Source organism: Callospermophilus lateralis, chromosome X, assembly GCF_048772815.1.
Source record: "Callospermophilus lateralis isolate mCalLat2 chromosome X, mCalLat2.hap1, whole genome shotgun sequence".
In the NCBI taxonomy this organism is placed as follows: domain Eukaryota; kingdom Metazoa; phylum Chordata; class Mammalia; order Rodentia; family Sciuridae; genus Callospermophilus; species Callospermophilus lateralis.
Window position 1 is genome coordinate 48,157,332 of NC_135325.1, and position 23,880 is coordinate 48,181,211.

Below are 23,880 nucleotides of genomic sequence, written 5' to 3' on the forward strand. Positions count from 1 at the left end.
CACAAAGAAGATTTCAGAGGTTCCTGCTGACCAGGGACAGATACCTACTGTGTCCAACATCATGGTGAAAGTGATCTGCTTTCAAAAGGCAGAGGGTTTCAGGGGAGTGTGGGAGGGGCTTGTGGGGAAAAGGCTCTCCCACTTCCCACTTGGCTTTTGGGTAGGGCTTTTAATTCAGCCCAAGGGCATTTCTCACATTGGAAATTAATTTAGCCCTCAACAGTATCTCAAATCTGCTATGGCTTTGCAGTCCAGAAGCAAGAATATTTACTATATAATAGATAAAAAAATTTTCATTCAAAAAATACAAAAAAGATTCTTGCAACCCCCACCTTTCAACAGCAATTCCTATTCTAAAGTGAACCCATCACTTGTGTTTATAATACTTTTAAAGATACTAATTGGTAACCTAGATCCTAGATCCAAAAGACTGAAACTGAATCTTCACCCCAAAATGAAAACAAAATGACTAACTTGAGGTTTATGATGTATAGTTTAGGTAAACACACATACAAGCAGAAAATGGAAGAGGAAATGGAGGTTTCAGAAGCAAAACTGAGTGATAGGACACATTTAGTTAGAGTAAATGAGTGAGACACAAGGAAAAACTGCATATGGATTCATGTGCACATGTCTGGAGTCACTAGATCCCACCATGGTAGATCCAACAACAGGAAGGTGAGGGGGGAGTCACTACTGTCATTCCAGTTTAAGAAGCTCCACGTGGAAAACAAGACTCATGTGTGGTGGGATGATGCCCCAGTGCCCAGTGGCACCTTAAACAGTCTGAGAATACAGTCATTTTGGCTCTCTAACCCACACTCATCTGAGCCACTCTTTGTTTGCCAATCTTGTATCACCTCCTGATTGCCTAGCATAAATTTAAAGGACTTGTTTCTGTCCTGGGAAGAATCAAATTTCTTTCCATCTTCAAGCATCCCAGTGTAGTGCACCATGCACGTCTGGCCTTGCTTCAGGAAGGTGTGCCCATCTCCTGGAGAAATGGTCTCCACCTTCACTCCCCTGGTGGCAGTGGAAGATGCTAGGCAGGTGCTATGGGCTGCGTGGACCCTGAGTAGACCTGGTGGCAGTTCTGAGGTTTCTCTTTTAAAAAACTGTTTTTCATTTATGTTCATAAAAGACTGACCCATAAATTTTCCCGTGCAGTCTTTGTCCATGCTTGGCATTATTTATACTGTCGTCATCAACTATGTAGGACATCCATATAATCATGGTGGGTTAATGAATCATTTTTATCTTCTCCTTTTTCCAGACTTCACCCAAGTAACAAAGGAATAAATCCATAAGGACAAGGAGACTAGGATTAGAGAGGGTAACAAGAGTTCATCATGTAAATCATTATTTTTTCAGTTTGAGTTTGAAAGCAAATATGATAAATTATTAAGATATGACTAAGCTGGGTTGTGGGTACATGGTGTCCATTATACTCTCCTTTTAATTTTCAGTTATTATTAAATATTTCTTAATGTCAAAAGTACATAAAAGGGGCTGGGGTTGTGGCTCAGTGGTAGAGCGCTTGCTTTGCACATGAAAGACACTGGGTTCGATCATCAGCACCACATAAAATAAATAAATAAGTAAAACAAAGGTATTGTGTCCATGTTCAACTAAAATTTTTTTTAAAGGTACATAAAAAATGAAGAAGTTAGTTACAGAAAGTGACAGGTGCTCTAAAAAATGGTTCTCAAACTTTAATGTGCATATGAATAACCTGGGGAATTCTTAAAGTTCAGATTTTTAATCATTAGATCTAGTGTGAAGCATGAGATTCTTCATTTCTAACAGCCTTTTAGGTGGTGCCAATGCTGGTGGTCTGTGGGTCACACATTTAATAGCAATATTTACAGAGAAATAAACAAAGCAATGTGATAGAGAGTGGCAGGTATGGGGGGGCTGGCCTTTTTAGATAAGATGCTTTCAGAAAGATTCTCTAAGCAGATGGCATTTGAGTTGAAACATGAATGGCAAGAAAAAGTCAGTTATTTGCACATCTACAGGAAATATGTTCCAGACAGAGGGTTAAGCAAGTGCAAAAGTGAGAATAAGTTCCTGTGTTTTCCTTTCTTTTTTTTTAGAGAGAGAGAGAGAGAGAGAGAGAGAGAGAATTTCTTTAATATTTACTTTTTAGTTCTTGGCGGACACAACATCTTTGTTTGTATGTGGTGCTGAGGATCGAACCTGGGCCGCACGCATGCCAGGCGAGCATGCCACCGCTTCAGCCACACCCCCAGCCCAGTTCCTGTGTTTTCTAGAAAGAAAATTACTGTGGACCTGTTGGAGTACACACATACTTTTTCCAAATTTAGGTGTAATTAAGGGAAAAAATAGCTGAATTTGGAATTGTTAAACCTAGATTTTATATCCATCCTTTGTTTGTTTGTTTGTTTAGTTGTCAATGAACTTTATTTATTTTTATGAGGATTGAACCCAGCGCCTCACATGTGCTAGAAGCACTCTACTACTGAGCCACAACTCCAGTCCTATTATCTCTGTGGCATCTGTTAAGTCACAAATTAACAGTCTGTTTCCTCATAAATATGGCCATATTAATCAATAATATCTATTTTACAGGGTTGAGGTGAGCATTAAATAAGATATGAAAAAAGCACTTTGTAAATTGCAAAATACTATCAAACTTTAGGTATGATTATTACATAGATAAAGTGCTATGTGATCTGCAAAGCAGCTTTTATTGTGTCTCTTTATGTCAGGCACTTATGTGTCAAGTTGCTGAGGCCAAGTTGGTCAGTCTATTGCTGATGTTCCCCAGCAATGTACAATTCTTGTAATGTTTCATGCTATATTTCTATGTGTACTAGAAATTTTCTTTGGCTTATTTGGTAAATAAATATTTATTCCACTTTATAGATTATCATAGAGTAGCTATTGAGGGGTCATCTTACAAGAGGCACTACTTTTGTAAAAATAGACTGACTACATTCAGACACCTCACAACTACTATTCATGTCAATAATACCTGTAGGTGATTCTAGTAAATCTCAAGGATTTTATGAAATCATCTGTTAGGTCAGATGTAGGTATTTCAGAATTCTGAAGTCATTTCTGAATTCAAAATCTTATGATTCTATATGCCCTCTGGAGCCTTCCATTAAGTCTTGTTTTTAAGTATAGGCAACATCTTTTAGTGGATAGAGCAGTATATTAGCAGCTAGAACCATGGTTCTAATCTGGAGTCTATCAACACATAGCTTTGGTTTTCTTTATCTACTAAAAACAGGTAATAACACCCATAGGAAACTGTTATTAAGATTCAGAAAACTGCCATTAGGATCCAGCATGGCAAAGCATGTTTCTTTCTTCTTCTTCTTTTTAAAATTTAATTTATTAAAAAATTTTTAGTCCAAAAATAATTTATAAAGGAGCAATCCATAGACCGTGAAAAAACATTTGCAATACACATACTTGTTTACAAAGTATACAAAGACTGGAAACTAAACAATCAGCAAATAATGCAATTAAAAATTAACAAAATAAATAAACAAGTATTTCACTGAAGAGGATAATCAAATGGCAAATAAGCATATGAAAAAATACCTAGCATTATTTGTTGTTAGAGAATTTCACATTAAAATCATACAGGATACCTAAGAGATTGTCTATGGTACAATACACACACACATATATATGCATATGTATACATATATACATATTATTTTTATTTGCAAAATAAAGTATTAATAAACAATTAAATAAATCTGTTTCTGTGTACTATATGATAAATGAAAGAATGAACAATTAAAACAGAAGTATTCCAATTATCTTCTCTCTGAGCCTGATAGCAGGACTATTCAACCTGTTTTCCAAAATACTATATCATCAAATTTATCATTTACCCAATTTTCCTCTGATCTTCATGTCAGGCATTTTTCCTCAAAAATATCAATAACTAATTTAAATATGAATGACCTAGATATTATAATTAATAGGCATAAATGTTCAACATGTGTAAAAAGTAAACAATAGCTATATGCTCTATACATAGGTCACACTTTAAATATCAATACACCAATAGGTTAAAAGCAAAAGGGGATAATAAACATGAGAAATCTGAGGTAGAGTTATTAATAGAAAATAAATTTCAAGAAAAAGTATTTTCAGAGATATAGGGGGACATTTCATAACCATAATAGGGTAATTTCTTCAAGAAAGTATAATAATCCTAAATGTGTATGTTCTTCTTCTTTGTCATCATCTTTTTTTTTTTTTTTTTGGTACTGTGGATTGAACCCAGGGGCACTTTAGCCTGAGCTACATCCCTAGTCCTTTTATATTTTGAGACAGAGTCTAACTAAATTGCTGAGGCTATACTGCAACTTGTGATCCTCCTGAGCCTCCCAAATCACTGTGAATACAGGTATGTAACACTGTATCTTGCTAAAGTGTTTATGAAAGTATAAAAATGTAAGAAATTATTTTATCACATTGTACCTTATCATTTATCACAAATTATTTATTGCATGGGTTGTTTTATTTTTGAAAAATTAGAGCATCACTGGATAATGTCTTACCTGGGTAGTAAGATTCAGTGGCAATATATAGCCCTAATAGAAACCATTGGTAGGTTCTAGAATTTCTCTATGTGCGTATTGTCCAACACAGAAAGGATCCTGAATAAATATTTACTGATGATATATTCATTAATGAATGAGGCTGTTACTGATGTATGGTCAACAAGGCAATTATAAACTAGAAACACCCAACAAGTCACCAAGTCCTGTCAATTCTACCTCCTTAATATCACTGGAATTGATTTACTGCCACTACTACTGCCAGGTTCTGGCCTTTATTTTATGATTGAACTATTGCATTAACTTCAGGATTCTAATCTATACTCCTTCCAATACAACCTTCCTACTTAAACCAGAGTGTAATGGCCATACAAATCTGATCATTCTACTCTCCTGATTGCAACTCTTTGCTGGCTGTAGGATAAAGCATTAACTTAGAATGAAATAGAAGGTCCTTAACAGATTTCTGTTCACCCAGGCTCATTTCCTACTACTTTGCATATACTTTTGGACCAACGAGTCTAAAAATGTTTTCTTATACCTTCTTGCTTTTAACATACCATCTTCTTTACGTGGAGTGTCTGTCAACCTCTTCAGTTTGAAGCTCTATTCTTCTTTAAATAACCATCTCAAGTATTCTCTTTCCTGGAAACCTGGAGTGGGATATGAATCTTGGAACAAAGTAAAGCTAACTGCCTGGGCATGCATATCCTTGGTCTTTCTTCATCAGACTTATTAGTAATTCAAGGACCATCTACATAAGAAATTTACTATTATTTGCTTGTCTTGTGGGAAAGGTTCGAGAATGTAGCAATGGATATAAAATTGCAACTGCCTTATTGTCTCCAGGGTTCCATATAACATTTACACTTGGACATTCAGTTTCCCAGATAACTGTAAACATATTTTCACATTATTTTGTTTGATTATACTGGTAACAAAAGAATACAAACCTGTTTTTAAATATGTACTTCTTTACATACATGTTCAATTTCCCATTCTTCAGCCAGTCCAGCAATTTTCAATTAGAGATTTTGCAGAAACCAAAGGGAAGTGCTAGAAAGAGAGGCAAATTAGCAAAAGTAGTGTGTGTGTGTGTGTGTGTGTGTAATCATCCCAAAGCAACAGACCAAAAAAAAACTGCCTCCAGATTTACATAAAAGAGAACAATCAACAAAGTAGAAGCTTTTACAAGAGAGGCAGTGACTCTCACAGATGAAGCCTCCTCCCAGGGGAAATTAATGTCTGTAGTTTAATCTACCCTGGAGCGTTAGTGCACTGGGAAAGTGGAGAAAGAATATGCATAGTGAAAGTGGAGAGTGGAGTGTAGCATTGAGTTGGAGGCAGTAAGAGTGGAACAACGTACAAGATTTGTTTGCTGGATTTACCAAAGGTAATAATTAAAAAAAAATCTTATTTTACCTTCATTGACTTCTCTTTATTTTATTTTTATGTGGTGCTGAGGATCAAACCCAGTGCCTCATGCATGCTAGGCAAGCACTCTACTACTGAGCCACAAACCCAGCCCCATCAAAGGTAATATTTGGGCCACATTTATTTATACCAAAAAGTGATTTATTACTTTCTGAAATTCAAACTTAATTGAGCATCCTATATTTTATTTGGCAACCCTAGGAAAAGAAAAATAAAGTCCAGCGCAAGAGCCAAAAGAGGCTAAACAGAAGTACTGGAGTCTTAAAAAGAAGCTGTTTCCGGTGTCGGGCCGGGAAAACGAGGGGGAGGGGCGGGAAGATTAAGAAAGCCGCGCTCAGTCCGCCAGTGTCCCACAATCCTCTTCTCTCGGTTCCTCTTTCCTCGCTCAAGATGGCGCTGCTCGCGATACATTCTTGGCGTTGGGCAGCCGCGGCGGCTGCTTTCGAAAAGCGCCGGTACTCCGCGATTCTGATCCGGTCTCTAGGCTCTGTTCGTCGCTCAGATCCGCGGTGGCTGTCACATCATCGCTGCGCCTCAGGAAACGCTCGATTCTACCAGGTGAGATGCCGTTCACTGGGAATAGTAGGGTGAAGGGCAAGGGGACCTAATAGGGAAAAGGTTGCTCTCATGACCTCAGGTGAGAGAGAGCACTTAGGGAAAAAAAAAAAAAATTCAGGGCTAACTTGAAGCAGCAGTAAGTGAAGGAAATTAGGCTGAGTAATTTTAAAAAGGGGTGAAAAAAAAAAAAACTTTAGGGAAAGTAAAGAGGGATCAAGCCAGAGGTTCAGGGCTGAGGGCAACTGGAGTGCTGGAGTCTCATAGAATTTGTAGTTTTTTCCTGATAGTAAGAGATGTATAGGCACCATTCCCAGCCTGCTTACATTTCTAAATGAGTACAAGACTGTACTTTTTTCTAAAGTTAGTAATGGAATTTGGTTCAAAATTGCCTATAGTTTGGATTTTACTCAGAAGTAGCATTTTGGAGGGCACTGTAAAGTGACAGGAAGCCACCTATAAACAAGTGGAAAATTGAATTGGCATCAGTTAATTCCCTTGCTGATAGGCATGCTCCTTGATAGGTGAAAATCATAATTATCTTTCCAAAACATAGACCGCCCTAAATTCATATATAAACAGGATGGTCCTTTGAATATTCAGAAGTGTTCTGTGACCACAAGTCACTTTGGAGGCCATAAGACTGTTTTTCCTTAATTTATGAATGTAAACAGTGATTATAGTGCCTTTTAACTTTTGTGTGCATTATAATCTCTCAGGACAGTTTTAAAAAATGTTATCTGTACTTGAGTATTGTCTTTATTTCCCATATATTGACAAAAAATTTTCATTTTCACCTCTTGTTCATCGGTATCACTTTAAAGTATTGTCAGCTTTGTTTGAGAAACAATTTTTGATTGTCAATGAATATTTCATGTCCCCAATTTCCAAAATTAAAAAATAATATTTAGTTGTCACACAATTGTATATATTTATAAGGAATAGGGTGATATTGCAACACATGTACATAATGTGTAATGATCAGATCATGGAAATGGTATATCCATCACCTCAAACATTTGTCATTAGTATATTGCATAATATTTCAGATCTGAAAGGAAATTTTAGTGTAGTGTTGTGAAACCATGTCAGTGGGTTAGATTGGCACTTTTAGATGAAATTTTGTAGAAAAGAAACTAGTGCTTTTTAAACAGCTGTGCTGTGTAGTAAGGTAACCACTAGCTTGATGTGGCTGTCAATTTTAACTACTCAGTTGCATTAGCCACATTTCAAAGGCTCAGTAGTCACATATGCCTAGTAGCTATTGTATCAGATGACACAGGTAATGAACATTTCTTCTATCATCTCAGAATATTCTTTTAAAAATTTTTTTATTGATTCTTTTAAATTATACATGATTGTAGAATCCATTATGGTATAATTATACAAGCATGGAATATATCTTTTTCTTATGAGTGTATATGATGGGATTCACTTAGGTATTTTTTTATATATGTACATAGGAAATTTAAGTTAGATTCATTCTATTGTCTTCCCTATTCCTATTCGCCCTCCCTTCCCTTCATTCCCTTTTGTCTAATCTATTGAACTTCTCTTCTCCTCTTCTCCTTTATTGTGGTTTAGTTTCTACATATCAGTGACATCATTTCATCTTTGTTTTTTTGGGATTAGCTTATTTTACTTAGCATGATAGTCTCCCTATCCATCAATTACTGGTAAATGTCATAAAGTCATTATTTATGGTTGAGTAATATTCCGTTGTGTATATATACCAGAATTTCTTTATCCATTCGTCTATTGAAGGGCATCTAGGTTGGCTCCATAGCTTAGCTGTTACAAATTGTGCTGCTATAAACATTGATGTAGCTGCATCACTGTAGTATGCTAATTTTAAATTCTTTGGATATATACTGAGGAGTAAGATAACTGAATCAAAGGATGGTTCCATTCCTAGTTTTGTGAGGAATCTCCATACTGCTTTTCAGAGTGGTTGCACCAATTTGCAGTCCCACCAACAATTTATGTGCGTACCCTTTTCCCCACATCCTTGCCAACATTTATTTTTCCTTGTGTTCTTGATAATTGCCATTCTGAGTGGAATGAGATGAAATCTCAGTGTAGTTTTAATTTGTGTTTCTGTAATTGCTAGAGATGTTGAGCATTTTTTCATATATTTGTTGACCATCCATTTTTTTTCTCCTGAGAAGTGTCTGTTCAGTTCCTTTGCCCATTTATTAAGTGTTTTTTTTTTCTTTTCTGGGTTAAGTTTTTGAGTTCTTTATACATTCTGGATATTTATGGTCTATTTGAGATTCGGGTGGCCAAGATTTTCTCCCATTCTGTATGCTTTCTCTTTAGGTTCTTGATTGTTTGCTTTGCTGTGAAGAAGCTTTTTAGTTTGATGCCATCCCATTTATTGAGTTTTTATTTTACTTCTTGCACTTTAGGAATCTTGTTAAGGAAGTCAGTTTCTGAGACAATATATTGAAGTGTTGAGCCTTTATTTTCTTCTAGTGTGTGCAGGGTTTCTAGTCTAATTCCTAGGTCACGGATGCACTTAGAGTTGATTTTTGCATCATGGAAAGTTCTCTCAGACAGCGCTGCTATAGAGTGTTATATCCAGCCCTTCTAATTTTGCAAATAAGGAAACTAAGTGCCAATATGGATAAATGACAGCCTTCAGGGCCTTTCATTTATTGCCTTCTGTGTGTCAGGTACTTATTTAAGGGTAAAAAGGACTCTGGCAGTTACTAAGGACACAATAAATGTTGACTAATAAAGATAATTAGTAGAGCACTTTTATTAGAGAGAAACACCTTAAACAAAAATTATTCTTAAATTGGAATATTTCATATAAGATTTAAATTGTATGATTTATTATACAGCTGCCAGTCTACTGCATCATTTAATATTAAAAATTTTGTAAATTTTGAATGATAGAGTTTTGGGTTTATTTCATTAATATGTAAACTGAGATATCATATAGTTTCTCCTCAGTATCTTAAAGCTGAGTTCAAAGACTTCTTGACTGTTGATCCCAATACTGGTTGTACATTTCTTCATTTATTTTTTGTAACAGCTTTATTGAGTTATAATTCATATGCCATATATTTCACTTATTTAAATGTGCCATTTAATGGATTTTAGTATATTCAGTTTTACATATCACCATTGGCACAATTTTTGCATTTTATTTCCTCAAAAAGAAACCTAATACCCTTTGTCTGTGACCTTTCTATAACCCCTCCTCCTATCCTCATCCCTAAGCCACCACTAATCTATGTTCATTCTGTGTATATATATAATGTCTATTCTGGATAGTTCATATGAATGGAATTATATAATTGGTCTTTTTTGATTGGCTTCTTTTACTTAGCATTATGTTTTCTATATTTATTCATATTATGGCCTATATAAGTACTTCATTCCTTCTCATGGTCAAATAATGGTCCATGGTATTGATATACAATATTTTCTTTATTCATTCATCAGTTGATAGACATTTGGGTTGTTTTCATGTTTTGGCTATTGTGACTAATGCTGCTATATAAACATAAATATATTAGTTTTTGAACAAACATAAGTTTTTAATTCCTTGAGATATTCATATTCCATACTTCCATAGAATTGCCAAATCATTTAATAACTGTTGAATTGTTGAAGGGACTGTCAGACTGGTTTTTCAAAGTGGTTACACACTTTATATTTCCACCAGAAACATATGATAGTTCCAATTTTTCCATGTTCTCACTAAAACTTGTTATCTGATTTTGCTTGTAACTATCCTAGTGCATGTGAGATGGTATCACATCTTGGTTTTGATTTTTATCTCCTTTATGACTAAAGATACTGGGTGTCTTTCAGTTTGCTTTTTGACCATTTATTTATTTCTGGAAAAATGCCTATTCATATCCTTTGTTTGTTTTTTAAATTAGGTTATTGTTTTTGTTGTGCTTTTGTTTGATGGTGGGGAGTGAATTTAGCCTAATTCATGCTAAACACATGCTTGATGACCAATACACCCATAGCTTAGGGTGTTTTTTTTTTTTAGATTAATTTTCGGACTGTATTTTTTAAAAAAATATTTGTATTTTGTTTTAGGTGGACACAATATCTTTATTTTACATTTATGTGGTGCTGAGAGTCGAACCCAGTGCCTCATGCATGCTAGCTAAGCGCTCTCTTACTGAGCCACAACCCTAGCCCCTAAGTGTTATTTATTTATTTATTTATTTTTTTGTACTGTGATTGAACCTAGGGACATTTAATCACTTAGCCACATCCCAGCCCTTTTTCCCTAGGCTTTTTTATTTTTTTATTTTGAGACAGGGTCTCACTAAATTGCTGAGGCTGGCTTTGAACTTGTGATCCTCTGGCCTCAGCTTCCCAAGTTGGTGGGATTACAAGTATACAGCACTGTGCCTGGCTCATTTGATCTTTTAATGGCAGGAGATCTTGTGTGTTTTATCATTTAAAATATTTTTAACTTTTTTTTTTAATGTAATGTTGTGGCAGAGTTGTTTTCAAGCTCTGATATTCTTCTGATTGATCTAATATGTTGTTGAGGCGTTCAACTGAGTCTTTTGTTTAATCTGATTTACTGAGCTTTTCATTTCTATAATTTTGATTTGGTTCATTTTGAAAACCTCTATTGTTACTGAAATGCTCATCCAAAATCTTCATTGTCTTTCTTAATTTATTCACCTGTTTATTAGTATTCTCTTGGATTTCATTGAGCTTTTTTTAACCTTTATTTTATTTATTTATTTTTATGTGGTGCTAAGGATCAACCCCAGGGCCTTACACGGGCTAGGTGAGTACTCTACCCCTGAGCCACAACCTCAGCCAAAATGAGCTTTTTAAAAATTTTTTTTCTTACTTATACATGGACACAATATCTTTATTTTGTTTATTTTTATGTGGTGTTGAGGATTGAACCCAGTGCCTCACAGGTGCAAGGCAAGCACTCTGCCACTGAGTCACAACCTCAGCCCTTCATTGAGCTTTTTAAAGACAATTCTTTTGAATTTTTTGGCATTTCATCCCCTTTGATATCTTTGGCACATGTCACTAGAGTTATGAGCTTTTGAGGTGTCATATTGCCTATTTTTCATATTTATTGTGTTTCTATGTTGAGATTTGTACATCTGTTGGGATGGGTGTCTCTTTCACTTATATACAAGGGCCTTAATAAGCAGCCTTCTCTTGGTGATGTGTTCTGGGATATCCATTTGTTATGTAGTGTTGAGTTGAATTTCAATTGGACTTCATACTGTAGTTTCCCTGTGGCTTCTTTGGCTGTGATTAGTGAGTTTTGACACAGTGTGTACTGGTTCAGAGCTCGAGTGACCCTCTTTTTCTGTAGGTCTTGTAAGAGTGGAGTCCCTGTGATAGTTCAGGCAGATGTGGTGTAAACAACAGAATATGTGGGGTGCAACCTCTATGGTTACTCCTAAAGTGGGAATAGAAGTTCTTATCAGGTTTTGGGGGTTTTCCTCAGGCTCTGTTTATATTGGCTATGTTACTTTAAAGCAGTTTTGCTATTGGTTTTTCCCATTGTGGCAATGAGACTAAAATTTTTCTCCTCTTGTTTAGACATTGGTGTCATTCCAGTTGTTTCTTGGGGAGAGGTAGGGGCCACTGTAACTGCTCCCCTTCTGTGGCACTCACCTCTAGTTTATCAGCATTGTGCTATCTGATAAGGTCTGGGAGTGACTGATGCTGAGGTCCCTCATAGGTTTGGTGCCCACAACAGTTGTGTTATTTTTCTCTGCTGTTGCTATGTGGATGAATGTTGAGAAGTAGGACTTCAGATCTCTTCTTGCCTTTCTTTTTATCTCTCCTGTTCTTTTTGAAGTATCTCCCAGGGTTTGAGTGGACCTAGGTCATGGCCAGAGCAAGATATAATTACTCTGAGCTGGGCTGGGCATTGTAGCTCAGCAGGAGCACACCTGCCCAATGTGCTGGACATACTGGGCTCAATCCCCAGCATCACAAGAACAGAAGAGAGAATAAGAAATAAAGCAGATAAAGAAATAAAGTAAAAACCAAATAAAAACAACAGCAACACGATAAAAAACCCAAAATAAAGGGTGAAAATAATATTGAATAAAATGAAAAGCTAAAAAAATTGAAGGAAAAAATGTAGCAGGAGATAAGGGAAAAATGAGAAACTGGAAGAAGAAAGAAAAAGAAGAAAAATATCACTAAGAAGAGAAGTGAGAGAAATAAAATATCAACAACAAAAAAAGTATTAATAAAAATATTCTCTTTGCTGAGGTGCTTTGATGAGTAGGCAAGAGTGAAAACTCAGCCTATACTGATCAGAGCTTCTCTTCATCTTTACGCTACACAGAGCAAGGGCTGGGGGTTTTTCATATTCCCCTTTCTTTCTTTTGTGGTGCTAATCAGGTGACTAATGGAATGGATTTGTAGCTGAAGTCAGTTGGAATACCTCTCAGCTTCTTTGCATGCTGGAACAAGCTAGGGCAGAAGGCAGAACTTACAAAACAAAATCTCTTCAGAGCATTTGGGTCTTATGCACTCCAAGAGCAGGGTAGATGTTTTTGCTGGGGTATTTCAGAAAGCCAGCACAGAATGCAGATCTCTCAAATCTTCTGTGCAAATCTGTACACTTGTAGTATAGGGCTGAAACTGGTTCTGCAGTATGCCCTGTCCTAACCTGAGGGCAGAGGGATGCTATGTATTCTCAAAGATCTTTGTTGGAAGGGATATCAGCAAGTTCTGCATGATCCCAATGCCCATGATTTTGATTTTCCCACTTCTGTTTCCTGTGCACCGTCAACAGGTGATTGCTCACTCCCCTAGACGGATAGATGGCCTGGTAAATCACTGATTCCAAAGGGAAGTGCTTTTGTTCCCCCACATGATAGTTCCAAAAGCAGCAAATTCAAACAATAGGGCATTTCTCAGGATGGCTCCCAGTTAAAGTACTATAAACATATGCTGGGAAATGCAGAGAACTTCTCCAGACTGGTTCCTCATGCAAATCTTAGGGCTATTGTTTGTTTAGCCTGTATTTCTGCAGTGTGTTCAATCCTATACCAGTGGTGTTCACTGGGACTTTACCTGTTTTCTCCTCTATACCCACCGAAGGTTCCATGCAATCAGTGCTGGGGCGTTCTGTATCACTTACTATTCCACTAACCAATGTCTCTAGATTTCTTCAACTCTTTCCACTGTTGAACTCCAGTGTTCTCCCATGATCATCTACCTCAGTGAGCAGCTACCCTCCACTTGTTTTAATTCTGTTTCATAGAAATGCAGGTGAGGGCTGGGGTTGTGGCTCAAAGGTAGAGCGCTTGCTTAGCACGCGTGAGGCACTGGGTTCGATCCTCAGCACCACATAAAAATAAAATAAAGGTATTGTGTTCACCTACGACTAAAAAATAAATTTTTTTTTAAAGAAATGCAGGTGAATGCTGGGTGCCTTTATTCTATCATCTTGGCAAGTCTCACTTTCATTTTTGAATAATATCTTATTGGATATAGTATTCTTGCTTGAGAGTTTTTTCTTTGAGCATTTTTGAATATGTTAACCCACTGCTTTCTGGCCTCTATTATTTCTTTAAGAAATCTGCTATTATTCTTCAGGTTCCTTTGTTAGTAAGGATTCTTTTTTTCTTCTTCTTTCAGGAGTTCAGTAGTTTTACAATTATGCCTGTGTGGCTCTCTTTGTATTTTTCCTATTTAAAGTTTGTTAAGCTTCCTGTATGTGTAACGTGTTTATTCTAGTTAATAAACTTTGGGGGTTTTCAGCCATTTCTCATCAAATGGTTTTTCTTCTACTTTTCCTTCTGTTCTGGTACCCTTGTCATGCATTTGTTGGTGTGCTTAATAATGTCCTATATTTTTCTGAGACTCTGCTCATTTTTCTTCACTCTTGTCTCTCTCTTATGCAGATTGAATCTCTACTGAGCTGTCTTTTCTTTCACTAATTCTTTTCTCTGTTCAAATCTATAGTTGAACCCCTCTACTGAATTCTTCAGTTACTGTACTTTTCAACTCCCATATTTATATTTAAAATAATTACTTTCTGTTCATTATATCCTATAATGCCACATTGTTATCACACCTTCCTTTGCTTCTTTAACATGGTTTCCTTTGATTTTTGAGCATATTTATGATGATTTTGAAAGCTTTCTCTCTTCAGTATAACTTCTGCTCAAATCCATAGACAGTTTCTTTTGTCTCTTTTACCCCAGGTCATATTTTACTGTTTCTTAGCATATTTCACAACTATTTTTTGGAGCTGGACATTTTAGATAATATAGCAATTCTGGGTACTGGTCTCCCTCCTAGGGCTTGTTTTGCCTTTTTTTGGTTATTGTTGTTTAGAGACTAGGTGGATTATTTTAGTGCTGCCTCTGCCCTGTCACTCCCCACCCTTCTGTTAATCCTCTGACCTTGCTTCTCAGAGGCAAAGCCTTGGGAATACCTGTGGTCACCCTTGGATGATAGTGATTTGGACAGGGCTATCTTTGTCTCTCTCCCAGTTGTGCTTGCATTAATTGCTGGCAGATCATACCATGCCCTTGGGCACAAGTCAGTTTCCCTTAAGGGGTGGTTGCTGAGGTCTGTGTTTGAAAATGTCTTTCTGACTCCAGGATAGTGCCTTCCAGTCGTCTTCCTCATTGGTTTTCTTTAGGCAAGCCAGCTTACCTATAGTTTAACCTCTATGTCCAATGATTTAGTCAGTCTCCTTTCTTTTTTCTTTTTTAAATTTTTTATATATATATTTTTATTATTAGTTGTTCAAAACATTACAAAGCTCTTGACAATATCATATTTCATACATTTGATTCAAGTGGATTATGAACTCCCATTTTTACCCCAGTCAGTCTCCTTTCAATTGCTTTTCACCACAACCTCCACTTTTAAGAGAAACTTAAGGCTTGAACTTTTTCACACTGAGTTGCAAATGAGTCAACTCTTCTGGGAAGAGATTAAGAGCTACCTGCTCTAGGACCACCTTCTCCTGCCAGACAAAATCTCCCAGCCACAGTCTGGAGACTGAGGTTGGAAACATTGGTACATTTCTGAGTTATACTCTCACTTGGGGAGCTGAGTTCAGGTGAAAGTGGGAGCAGTGGCTTGCCTCTCTTGGTATAGAACCAAGATTTTACAATCCAGCTCTAGGGTAAATGAGGCCTCAGTATTCTCAAAAGTATCACATCAAGGCAGAGCTTATATTGTTCCAGTGGGGATGTGTGGAAGAAGGGAGCTCTTTCCTTTTTGGCACAGTAACCCAGAATTTAGATTCAGCAACAAGTCCCTGAGGGCAGAATGAGAAATGCTTCAGTTCTGCCTTTCCTAGAAAATAGGAATTTGAGGGGAGCAGTCCATGTCTCTCTCCAGTGGACTTTTTATATCACTGAACTGGGACGGGAAGGCAGGGAGTATGTTCTGGTTCATCACCAGAGGCTCTTGCTGTTCTTACTGAGCTTTCATATATTTTCTTCAATAAATGTTATTTCATTTGCTTTATGCCCTCAGGACCATTTCTAGGGACTTCAAATGGTTGTTCTTTTAGAATTTTACCAGTGTTGCTGGAGAGTAGGTTCAAGGAGCTGCTTATATTTTCATGCCAGATTCAGAATTCTTCATTTGTTTTTTACCAGCTCAAGCCCTTTGACATGCAGCAAAATAGTCTATTCTTTCTCTTAGGTTTGTCTGAGATATTCCCAGTGAGGTTTGACACACCTTTTTTCTTAGCATGCTTACTTTGTGTGTACCATTGTGTAGTTGTTTTGGATAGATACTGTTTATTTTTACTTGTTGGCTCTGGCCTCAGGGACAATGGATGGGAGTGTTAATTTCTTCTAATAGTAAGTTCCCTCTTCACACTTTTCATCTCTGACTGACTCCTGATAGTTAGTTAACCAAGCAGATGAAAGTTAAAAGACCACTTTTTTTAGCGTTCATATTAACCGAAGTGGGAATATAATGATGATTAGGCAAATAATCTTCCTACTCTACTTTTTAGAGATCCTAGTTCATGTTTAACTTTCCCAGCATAGGTGCATATCACTACAGTGATTACTGAACAGACCCAAAATATACTGAGAATGAAAAATAGAACTTACTGGAAAAAATAAGGGTGTCTTTAAGTAGATGGTTTAGCATGGAACTCAAAAGGGTAGGAGGAGATTTGGCGACACTTAATAAAGGAAAGATGATTACTTAAAGTTAAAAGCTGTCCTTCTAACAGTTGAGTAATACTGACCCTACCTGGGGCATTAAATTATGATATAAAGATGGTGAGTTAAGTTGAAGGAAGAGGGATTTAATGTGCATATAAGAAAGAATTTCTTTTTTCTGTATGCAGTCCTGGTTGTTGAACGCAGGGCCTTGCATGTGCTATGCAAGTGCTCTACCACTGACATACATCTTCAGCTTCAAGAAATAATTTCTTAGACTAATCATCTTAGTCTATTTGGGTTCTTGTAACAAAATACTATAAATTGGATGGTTTCTGGTGAGTGCCTGCTCTTTGGTTCATGAACGGTGCCTTTTAACTATGTCCTCACTGGTGAAAAAGGCAAGGCAGCTCTGTGGGGACTCTTTTCTGAAGGCACTAATCCCATTCACAAGAGCTCCAATTTTATGCCCTAATCACCTCCCAGTGGCCCCACCTCTTAACCCATCACATTGATGATTGTTTAAACATAGATGTTCTAGGTGAATACATCCATAACATAGCATAGTACTTTTATTGGGAGACCAAGAAAGACATTTACATTTAAATTTATTTTTAACTGATACATGAAAACCTAAAAATTGGTATTGAGGTTGTGGCTCAGTGGTAGAGTGCTTGCCTAGCAAGTGTGAGGCACTGGGTTCAGTTCTCAGCACCACATAAATATAAATAAATAAAATAAAGTTATTAAGAAAAAAAGAAAGCATAAAAATTATCCTAATTTTGAGGTGCCATGTGATGTTTTAATACATGCATACATTGTGTAATGTTAACTTCTAAGAGGCAGAATAAAAAACCATTAATGATAACTTAAATAGGTATCTTCTTAAAGATAGAACTGACTTTGTATCATTGAGGATCACAACTCACTTTAAATATGGTTAATCTTACAGAAAGAACATTGATAAACCAGTGATCATAAGAGTTGGATTTTAGTTTTGGCTCTGGTATTAGGAGATACTTGAACAAATCAATAAACAGTAATTTGCAATCATTACAAAAACAAAAGCTGTTAGAAAATAGCCAGCTTGATTTTAAGAAGAATAAGATATATGGAATTTATTCAATTTTTCTTGAGAGTGACAGTGCACTTAAAAGTGCAGTCTATTTTGATTTCAGTAAAGCTTTTAATTGTTCCCTTGTGTCATTTTCACCTAATGAGCTACAGAGGAATGATATTGAATACTATTAAGGGGTCTGAGCCAATAATAATTTAGTCTTACTATAAAGAAAATACAGATAATTTAAAGCATTTTGATTTTTAAATATTAATGAGTTTAAAACAACTGGTGTTCAAAGGGCACAGCATGTCATAGTGGAGTGATCATTGGGCCAGGACCTTGGAACATCTAAGCTAAATTTTTATTTTTTATTAACTTCTACTCTGTAATTAATGCATTTGTTCTTTAGGATCTCTAATTCTGTAAATGAATAATATTTGGCTACCAGATCACTAAAGTGTTTTCCAAATCTTTCATTTCCCAACTCTAATTTATTGGGACGTGCTCTTTGTATATAGTGCCTCTACTTTGTGAGTCTGTTTTAATTGGTAGTAATAAGCTTTTCAGAAGCAATGTTGGCAAAGTGGAAGTATGATTTTTTTTGGCAGGGGGAGGGGGGTGTACCAGGGATTAAACTGGTTACTCAACCACGGAGCCACATCCCCGGCCCCACTTTGTATTTCATTCAGAGACAGGGTCTCACTGAGTTGCTTAGTGCTTTACCTTTACTGAGGTTGGCTTTGAAATTGAGATCCTCCCATCTCAGCTTCCCAAGCCCCTGGGATTATAGGCATGCGTCACCGTGCCCACCTTGTATGAACTTTTAATGGCACAAATTTGTATTTTTCTGCCTCTTCTCATGGCACTTGTAGATCTAAGGATAGGAGTAGAAAAATTGAGACTGATGACAAATTTAGTATTTGTTATTATTGGAGAGATGGTAGTAACATGGAGGAAAAAGTAAAATAAGTTCTGAAATCACCTAGGAAAGTAAGCATAGGTTTTTAAGGTCACCTAGTGAAGAACAATAGAAGTATTATAAAAGTTGTGAATAAAGGTGAAGTTTACATAGACTGTAAATGATAAGGAATAGAAATATAAAAGTCTTAGTTTGAAAATGGCAGTGGGGAATTGAGAGGAGTAATTCAAAGGACTCATCAATCAGAGATAGTTGAATAAATAACATTCTTTAAGCCATTGACACATTGATTTGAATTAGTTATTAAGATTAGTAGGGGGAAGCCAAAGTTCATAACAGTGTTATAAACTTTTCATTTACAACACTATACCCTTTGAGACTAATAAAAGCCATGGACTCTCTCCTTAGAAAAATGCACCAACACACACTTTATTTTGCATGTAGTTTCAAGAGGATCAGGTATGTGGTTTCCTCTGTGTGTGTGTGTCCTGATCTCTGCTTAGAAGGACACTAGTTATATTGGATTGGGGCCCACCATAAAGACCTCATTTAACTTTTTAATTGCCTCATGTAAGGATCTATATCCAAAAGCAGTCATGTTATAAAATACTGAAAATTAGGACTTCAAAAATATGAATTTTGGAAGTGTAGGACACAATTTAGCCCATAAGTCTGTGTGTGTGTGTGTGTGTGTGTGTGTGTGTATGAAAATGCAAAGAAAACTGGAAGGATATACTCCAAATTGGCAATGGTGCTTACCTCTGGAAGAGAGGATGGGTTTGGAAGCTAGAAGACAAACTGTACCTTGATATTTTAGATAACTGGGCAAAGTTTGATATACTTTGTTTTTTTCTTTCTTCTGTATTTTTGTTTTTGGTAGTACTTGGGAGTGAACTCAGGGCCTTACTCATGTTACTCTACCACTGAGCTACATCCCAGCCATCCCTACCCCCACCTTTTTAAAATTTTATTTTGAGATAGGGTCTTGCCAAGTTGCCCAGACTGGCCTCGAGCTTGTGATTCTCTTGCCTAGGCCTTTCAAATAGCTGGGATTACAGGCATGGATTGCCAAGCCTGGTATATATTTGTCTTTATAATAGAAAAAAAATCTTTTTTAATCTTTTCAGTTGGTGAACTGTCCTTTTTTAGGTTGTGTTAATATATTCATTTATTGGAAGTCTAGTTCACTTTGTCTACTAGTAATACATATTAACATCCCTGTATGTGACTCAATGATTATTTTGTATAATGTGAAAAGGTCTTTAACATGTTTGCAATGTTTTCCTGGAAATATTCTGCTGCTTTTAGATTTAACCAATTTTTCGTTTGTTATTTTATTGTAGGATTCTTTAAAGATTGAGGCCCCGTGTTTTTTGTTCATTTCAGTGGTTTCTTCTACTCTGTAACACAGGCATTCTGCTTACTGTATTTGATTCTGCCTAATACAAAGCTATATATATATACTTAGCTTTCTTTTTTCAAAACAGGTTCTTATATTAAAAAGAGTTACCAAAACAGTACATACCCACTATTGAAAGATTAGGAAATACAGAAAAAAAGAGAAAGAAAGAAAGGAAGAAAGGAAGGAAGGAAGGAGGGAGGGAGGGAGGGAGGGAGGAAGGAAGGAAGGAAGGAAGAGACAGCTATGCTAGCACTTTGGTGTAACCTATACTTATAATAGTACTAGCTATTTTCACAATGTTTTTAGTTTACAAAATAATTTAAAATTTCACATTTTCTGTCTCTACTTACTTAGTGGTTTTTCTCATGGATCAGGAAATAAAATAAAGGCTCCATATTAGTGTTTCACTGTCTAGTATAGTAGGTATTAGCTACATGTAACTATTTAAATTCATTAAAAACAGTATCTTAGTCACATTAGACATAATTTAAATGCTAAGCAGCCATATGTGACTAAGTGGCTATTGTATTTGACCATACAAGCTGATAATAGAATATTTCTGTCATCACAGAAAGTTCTATTGGACATGTCTAGTCTACAAAGTATAGTAGATGCTCCATATCCCTGGGTTCTGCATCATAGATTCAATCATTTGCAGATCAAAATAGTTCAGGACAAAAATCGCATCTATATTGAATATATATAGACTTTTTTTGTCATTGTTCCCTAAACAACACAGTATTGTAGCTCTTTATGTAGCATTTACATTGTATTAGGCACTAAAAGTAATCTAGTGGTGATTTAAAATATATGTGAGGACATGTGTATATTTTATGAAAATACTATGCCATTTTATATAAGAGACTCGATTGTGGTATGGGTGGTGTCTTGGAACTAATCCTCCCTGGATACTGAGGGATGGCTAATATTAAATAAGGGATGACATTTTCAAATTTGTTTCAGGAATGTGCTTCTGGCTGCAGTTTGAAGGACAGATTAGAAATAGACAGGAATTGTAGATAGGGGCATCATAAGTTAGGAGGATATTGAAGTAATATAGGAGAAAAACGATAAGGACCTGCACTGCCTGTCATGAGACTTTTTAGGACTTGTCAACAAATATTTTTGTACCATGGAAAAAGGGCAGGGTTTAGAAGCAGGAGAGTATTCCCTTCCCTTAGTTACTTTATCTCAGTCTCAGTGTTTTTAGACTACAAAATGAGCATTTGAATAAGATTTACCTTACCAATTTCCCACAATTCTGGAGCAATGATACATGTAAAAGTACTTTGTGAATTATTAAGTCCTTTAAAATTCGCCATACAATTTTGGTTTACTATGATTCTTTAATAAAATACAATCTTTGTAGAGACTGCCTATACAGCTCATATGGTTAGGCTATTATAATTATTTCTATTTTGAATTCCTCTCAAGTAGTTCAGTTACGCTCCAGCTAATTAGTGACAGAACTAAAACTCTAATACAGGTCTTTTGAGTTATTTCTTTCCCTTCATCTTGTTAGCTCTACTGTCACAATTCTCATTGATGAATTTTACTTCCTATTTAGTTGACCTTTTGTTTACCCAGATCAATTACCTTGATGAATAGCTAGATTAAAGCTTTTAAAATAAACCTATATGTAAATTTAAAAACTGTCTTTTAAGCTGATCTTCATATATTATTAGCTTAGAATATTGTCATACATTCAAAAGTAGTAAAATCATACTATTCTTTTAGGCTTTATTACAACCTAACAGTTCTATATTTACAAAAGAAATGCCACTATCATCTTAAGCCATTTTTGGGATGCTGAGTATTGAATTAAGCCATTTTTACTTTGATTTAGCACCTGCCATTTGGTAGACACTGGCAGACAAGGTCATACAATTTTGGTTTACCATGATTCTTTAATAAAATACAATCTTTGTAGAGACTGCCTATACAGCTCATATGATTAGGCTATTAAGAAATTAAGATTTTTAAGGAGAAAACAGATAAACCAATCCAAGTAAGGTGTGGGAATTTCTTTCATAGAGCTGTGTACTAGATTTTATGGGAGCCCAGAAATGGAGAAACACCTTCAATCTAGAGAGGTCAGGAAAGATTTTCCAGATGAAAAATTTGTAGATGGTCACTAAAGGCTTGTAGGTAGATGTTGGCCTGGTGGGTAGGTGGAGAAAGGGTATTTTAGGGGGATGAAATGGTAAATAACAGGTCTCCTTTGGAAAATTTGAAGATTGGAGGGTGGATTGGAGATAGACAAGATTGGAAATGTGGAGACATTTTGTTTGTAAGTAACAGAGTGTTTATAGTAATGTTGGAGAGAAGGGACAAGGTCTCAGGGAGAGTTATGGTGTTGATTTGGGAGATGTTCAGAAGGTAAAGCTGCAAGAGTTAATGAATAGTTTGATACAAAGGGTAAAGAAGAATAGGGAATAGCTCCTAAGTTTCTAGCCTAGACAGCTGGGTGGATACTGATGCTGTGAATTAAGATAGGGAGAAGCAGTTCATGTGGTGGGGAATTAGAATAGATGGAAAAAATAAGCTCATATTCAGTTTAGGTGATATACAGTTTAAGCTGCTTGAGATATGGTGAAAATGTCTCATATATAGGGTAAGTACTCAAGGAAGAGGTCTGGGCTTAAGGTGTAAAGTTTGAGAGTCATTGTCTTGGAGGTGTTTTGTTTATTTATTTATTTATTTTTTGGTGGTAATGGATAATTTCTGGGGACTCTATAGGATGAGAAAAAAATAGAGGGCCAAGGAAGAATTTCCTGAAACCATCAATATTTGCATGTATGTGTAAGTGCACATGTGTGGGGCACATTTTACTGGGGATTGAACCAAGGACCTTATGCTTGCTAAGCAAGAACTCTGCCACCAAGTTACATTCCTAGCCCCTGAACTCATCAGTATCTAAAGGGAAGGAAATGTTTAAGAAGAATCAGTAGTGGCAGAGAGGTTAATAAAGTGGAGTAGATTGGTATGCTAGAAGCTATAGGAAAAGGGTCTTCAGAAAGTTAGAAATCATTAATAATGTTATACCACAGAGGTGATACATAAGATGAATATGTGAAGTGTTTGAATTTGGCAATATGAAGCAGTTTCAGTGGTAATATGGAGGTAGAAGCCATATTATAGTGTTGTAAGCAGTCTTAAGAAATTATGCTGTGTCCTTCTTAATGTATCCTATTGGGGGTATGTGATGTTGATAAATCTTATTCCTGGTGATGTTGATGACCCTCACTTGGTTAAGGTGGTGTCTCCTGCGTTTCTCCATTGAAAATTACTCTTTCCCTCTTTATAATGAAAAACACTTTGGGAGAGATTCTTTGAGAGTGTGCAAATATCCTTTTTCCCCCTTAACTTTCACCAGTTAATTTTAGTGGATCTTGTCTATAGCAATTATTATTGTAGTGTTTGATTAATTACATTTTTCTCTTTCCCTCATTCCTTCTGTATTTCTTAATTGGAATTTTTCTATAGGAAGAATTGTTCCTTCTCCCTCATGTAATTGTGGACTTATTTATTACAGGATGGACCCATTGATGTTGATCTAGCACGCTCATTATTTTGTTGTTCTGGTTGTTCTAGCTTTAAGCCATTGGGAGTGCCTTAAGATTGGCTCCTGAATCCTTTGGTCATTCCTCCCAACTTTTTTCAGGTTCTTCTTTACTTTCTGGCATCACATGAAATTCCAGGTTCATTTTACATTTTCTCTGACCTAGCCCTCCAATCAGTCTTTTTTCAAGGAACCTTGTACCTTGTATTGGAAAATGGTATTTAGAAACCAAGATCTGTTTGCTGGATGACTATATATTTTTAAACATATCAGTTTT

At 36.1% G+C, this 23,880-nt stretch overlaps 1 protein-coding gene and 1 pseudogene across 1 annotated transcript in view; one reads left to right on the top strand and one right to left on the bottom strand.

The window, feature by feature from the left end:
- Positions 1-699: 699 nt before the first annotated feature.
- On the bottom strand, positions 700-938 carry LOC143639162 (peptidyl-prolyl cis-trans isomerase FKBP1A-like; annotated as a pseudogene).
- Positions 939-6,365: 5,427 nt separating this feature from the next.
- Abcb7 (ATP binding cassette subfamily B member 7) overlaps positions 6,366-23,880 on the top strand; it is a 103,513-nt gene continuing 85,998 nt past the window's right edge. Inside the window, exon 1 of the mRNA XM_077106700.1 lies at positions 6,366-6,542. Coding sequence (XP_076962815.1) covers positions 6,375-6,542 — 168 coding nt within the window. The 5' untranslated portion in view covers positions 6,366-6,374. The remainder of the gene's footprint in view (positions 6,543-23,880) is intronic.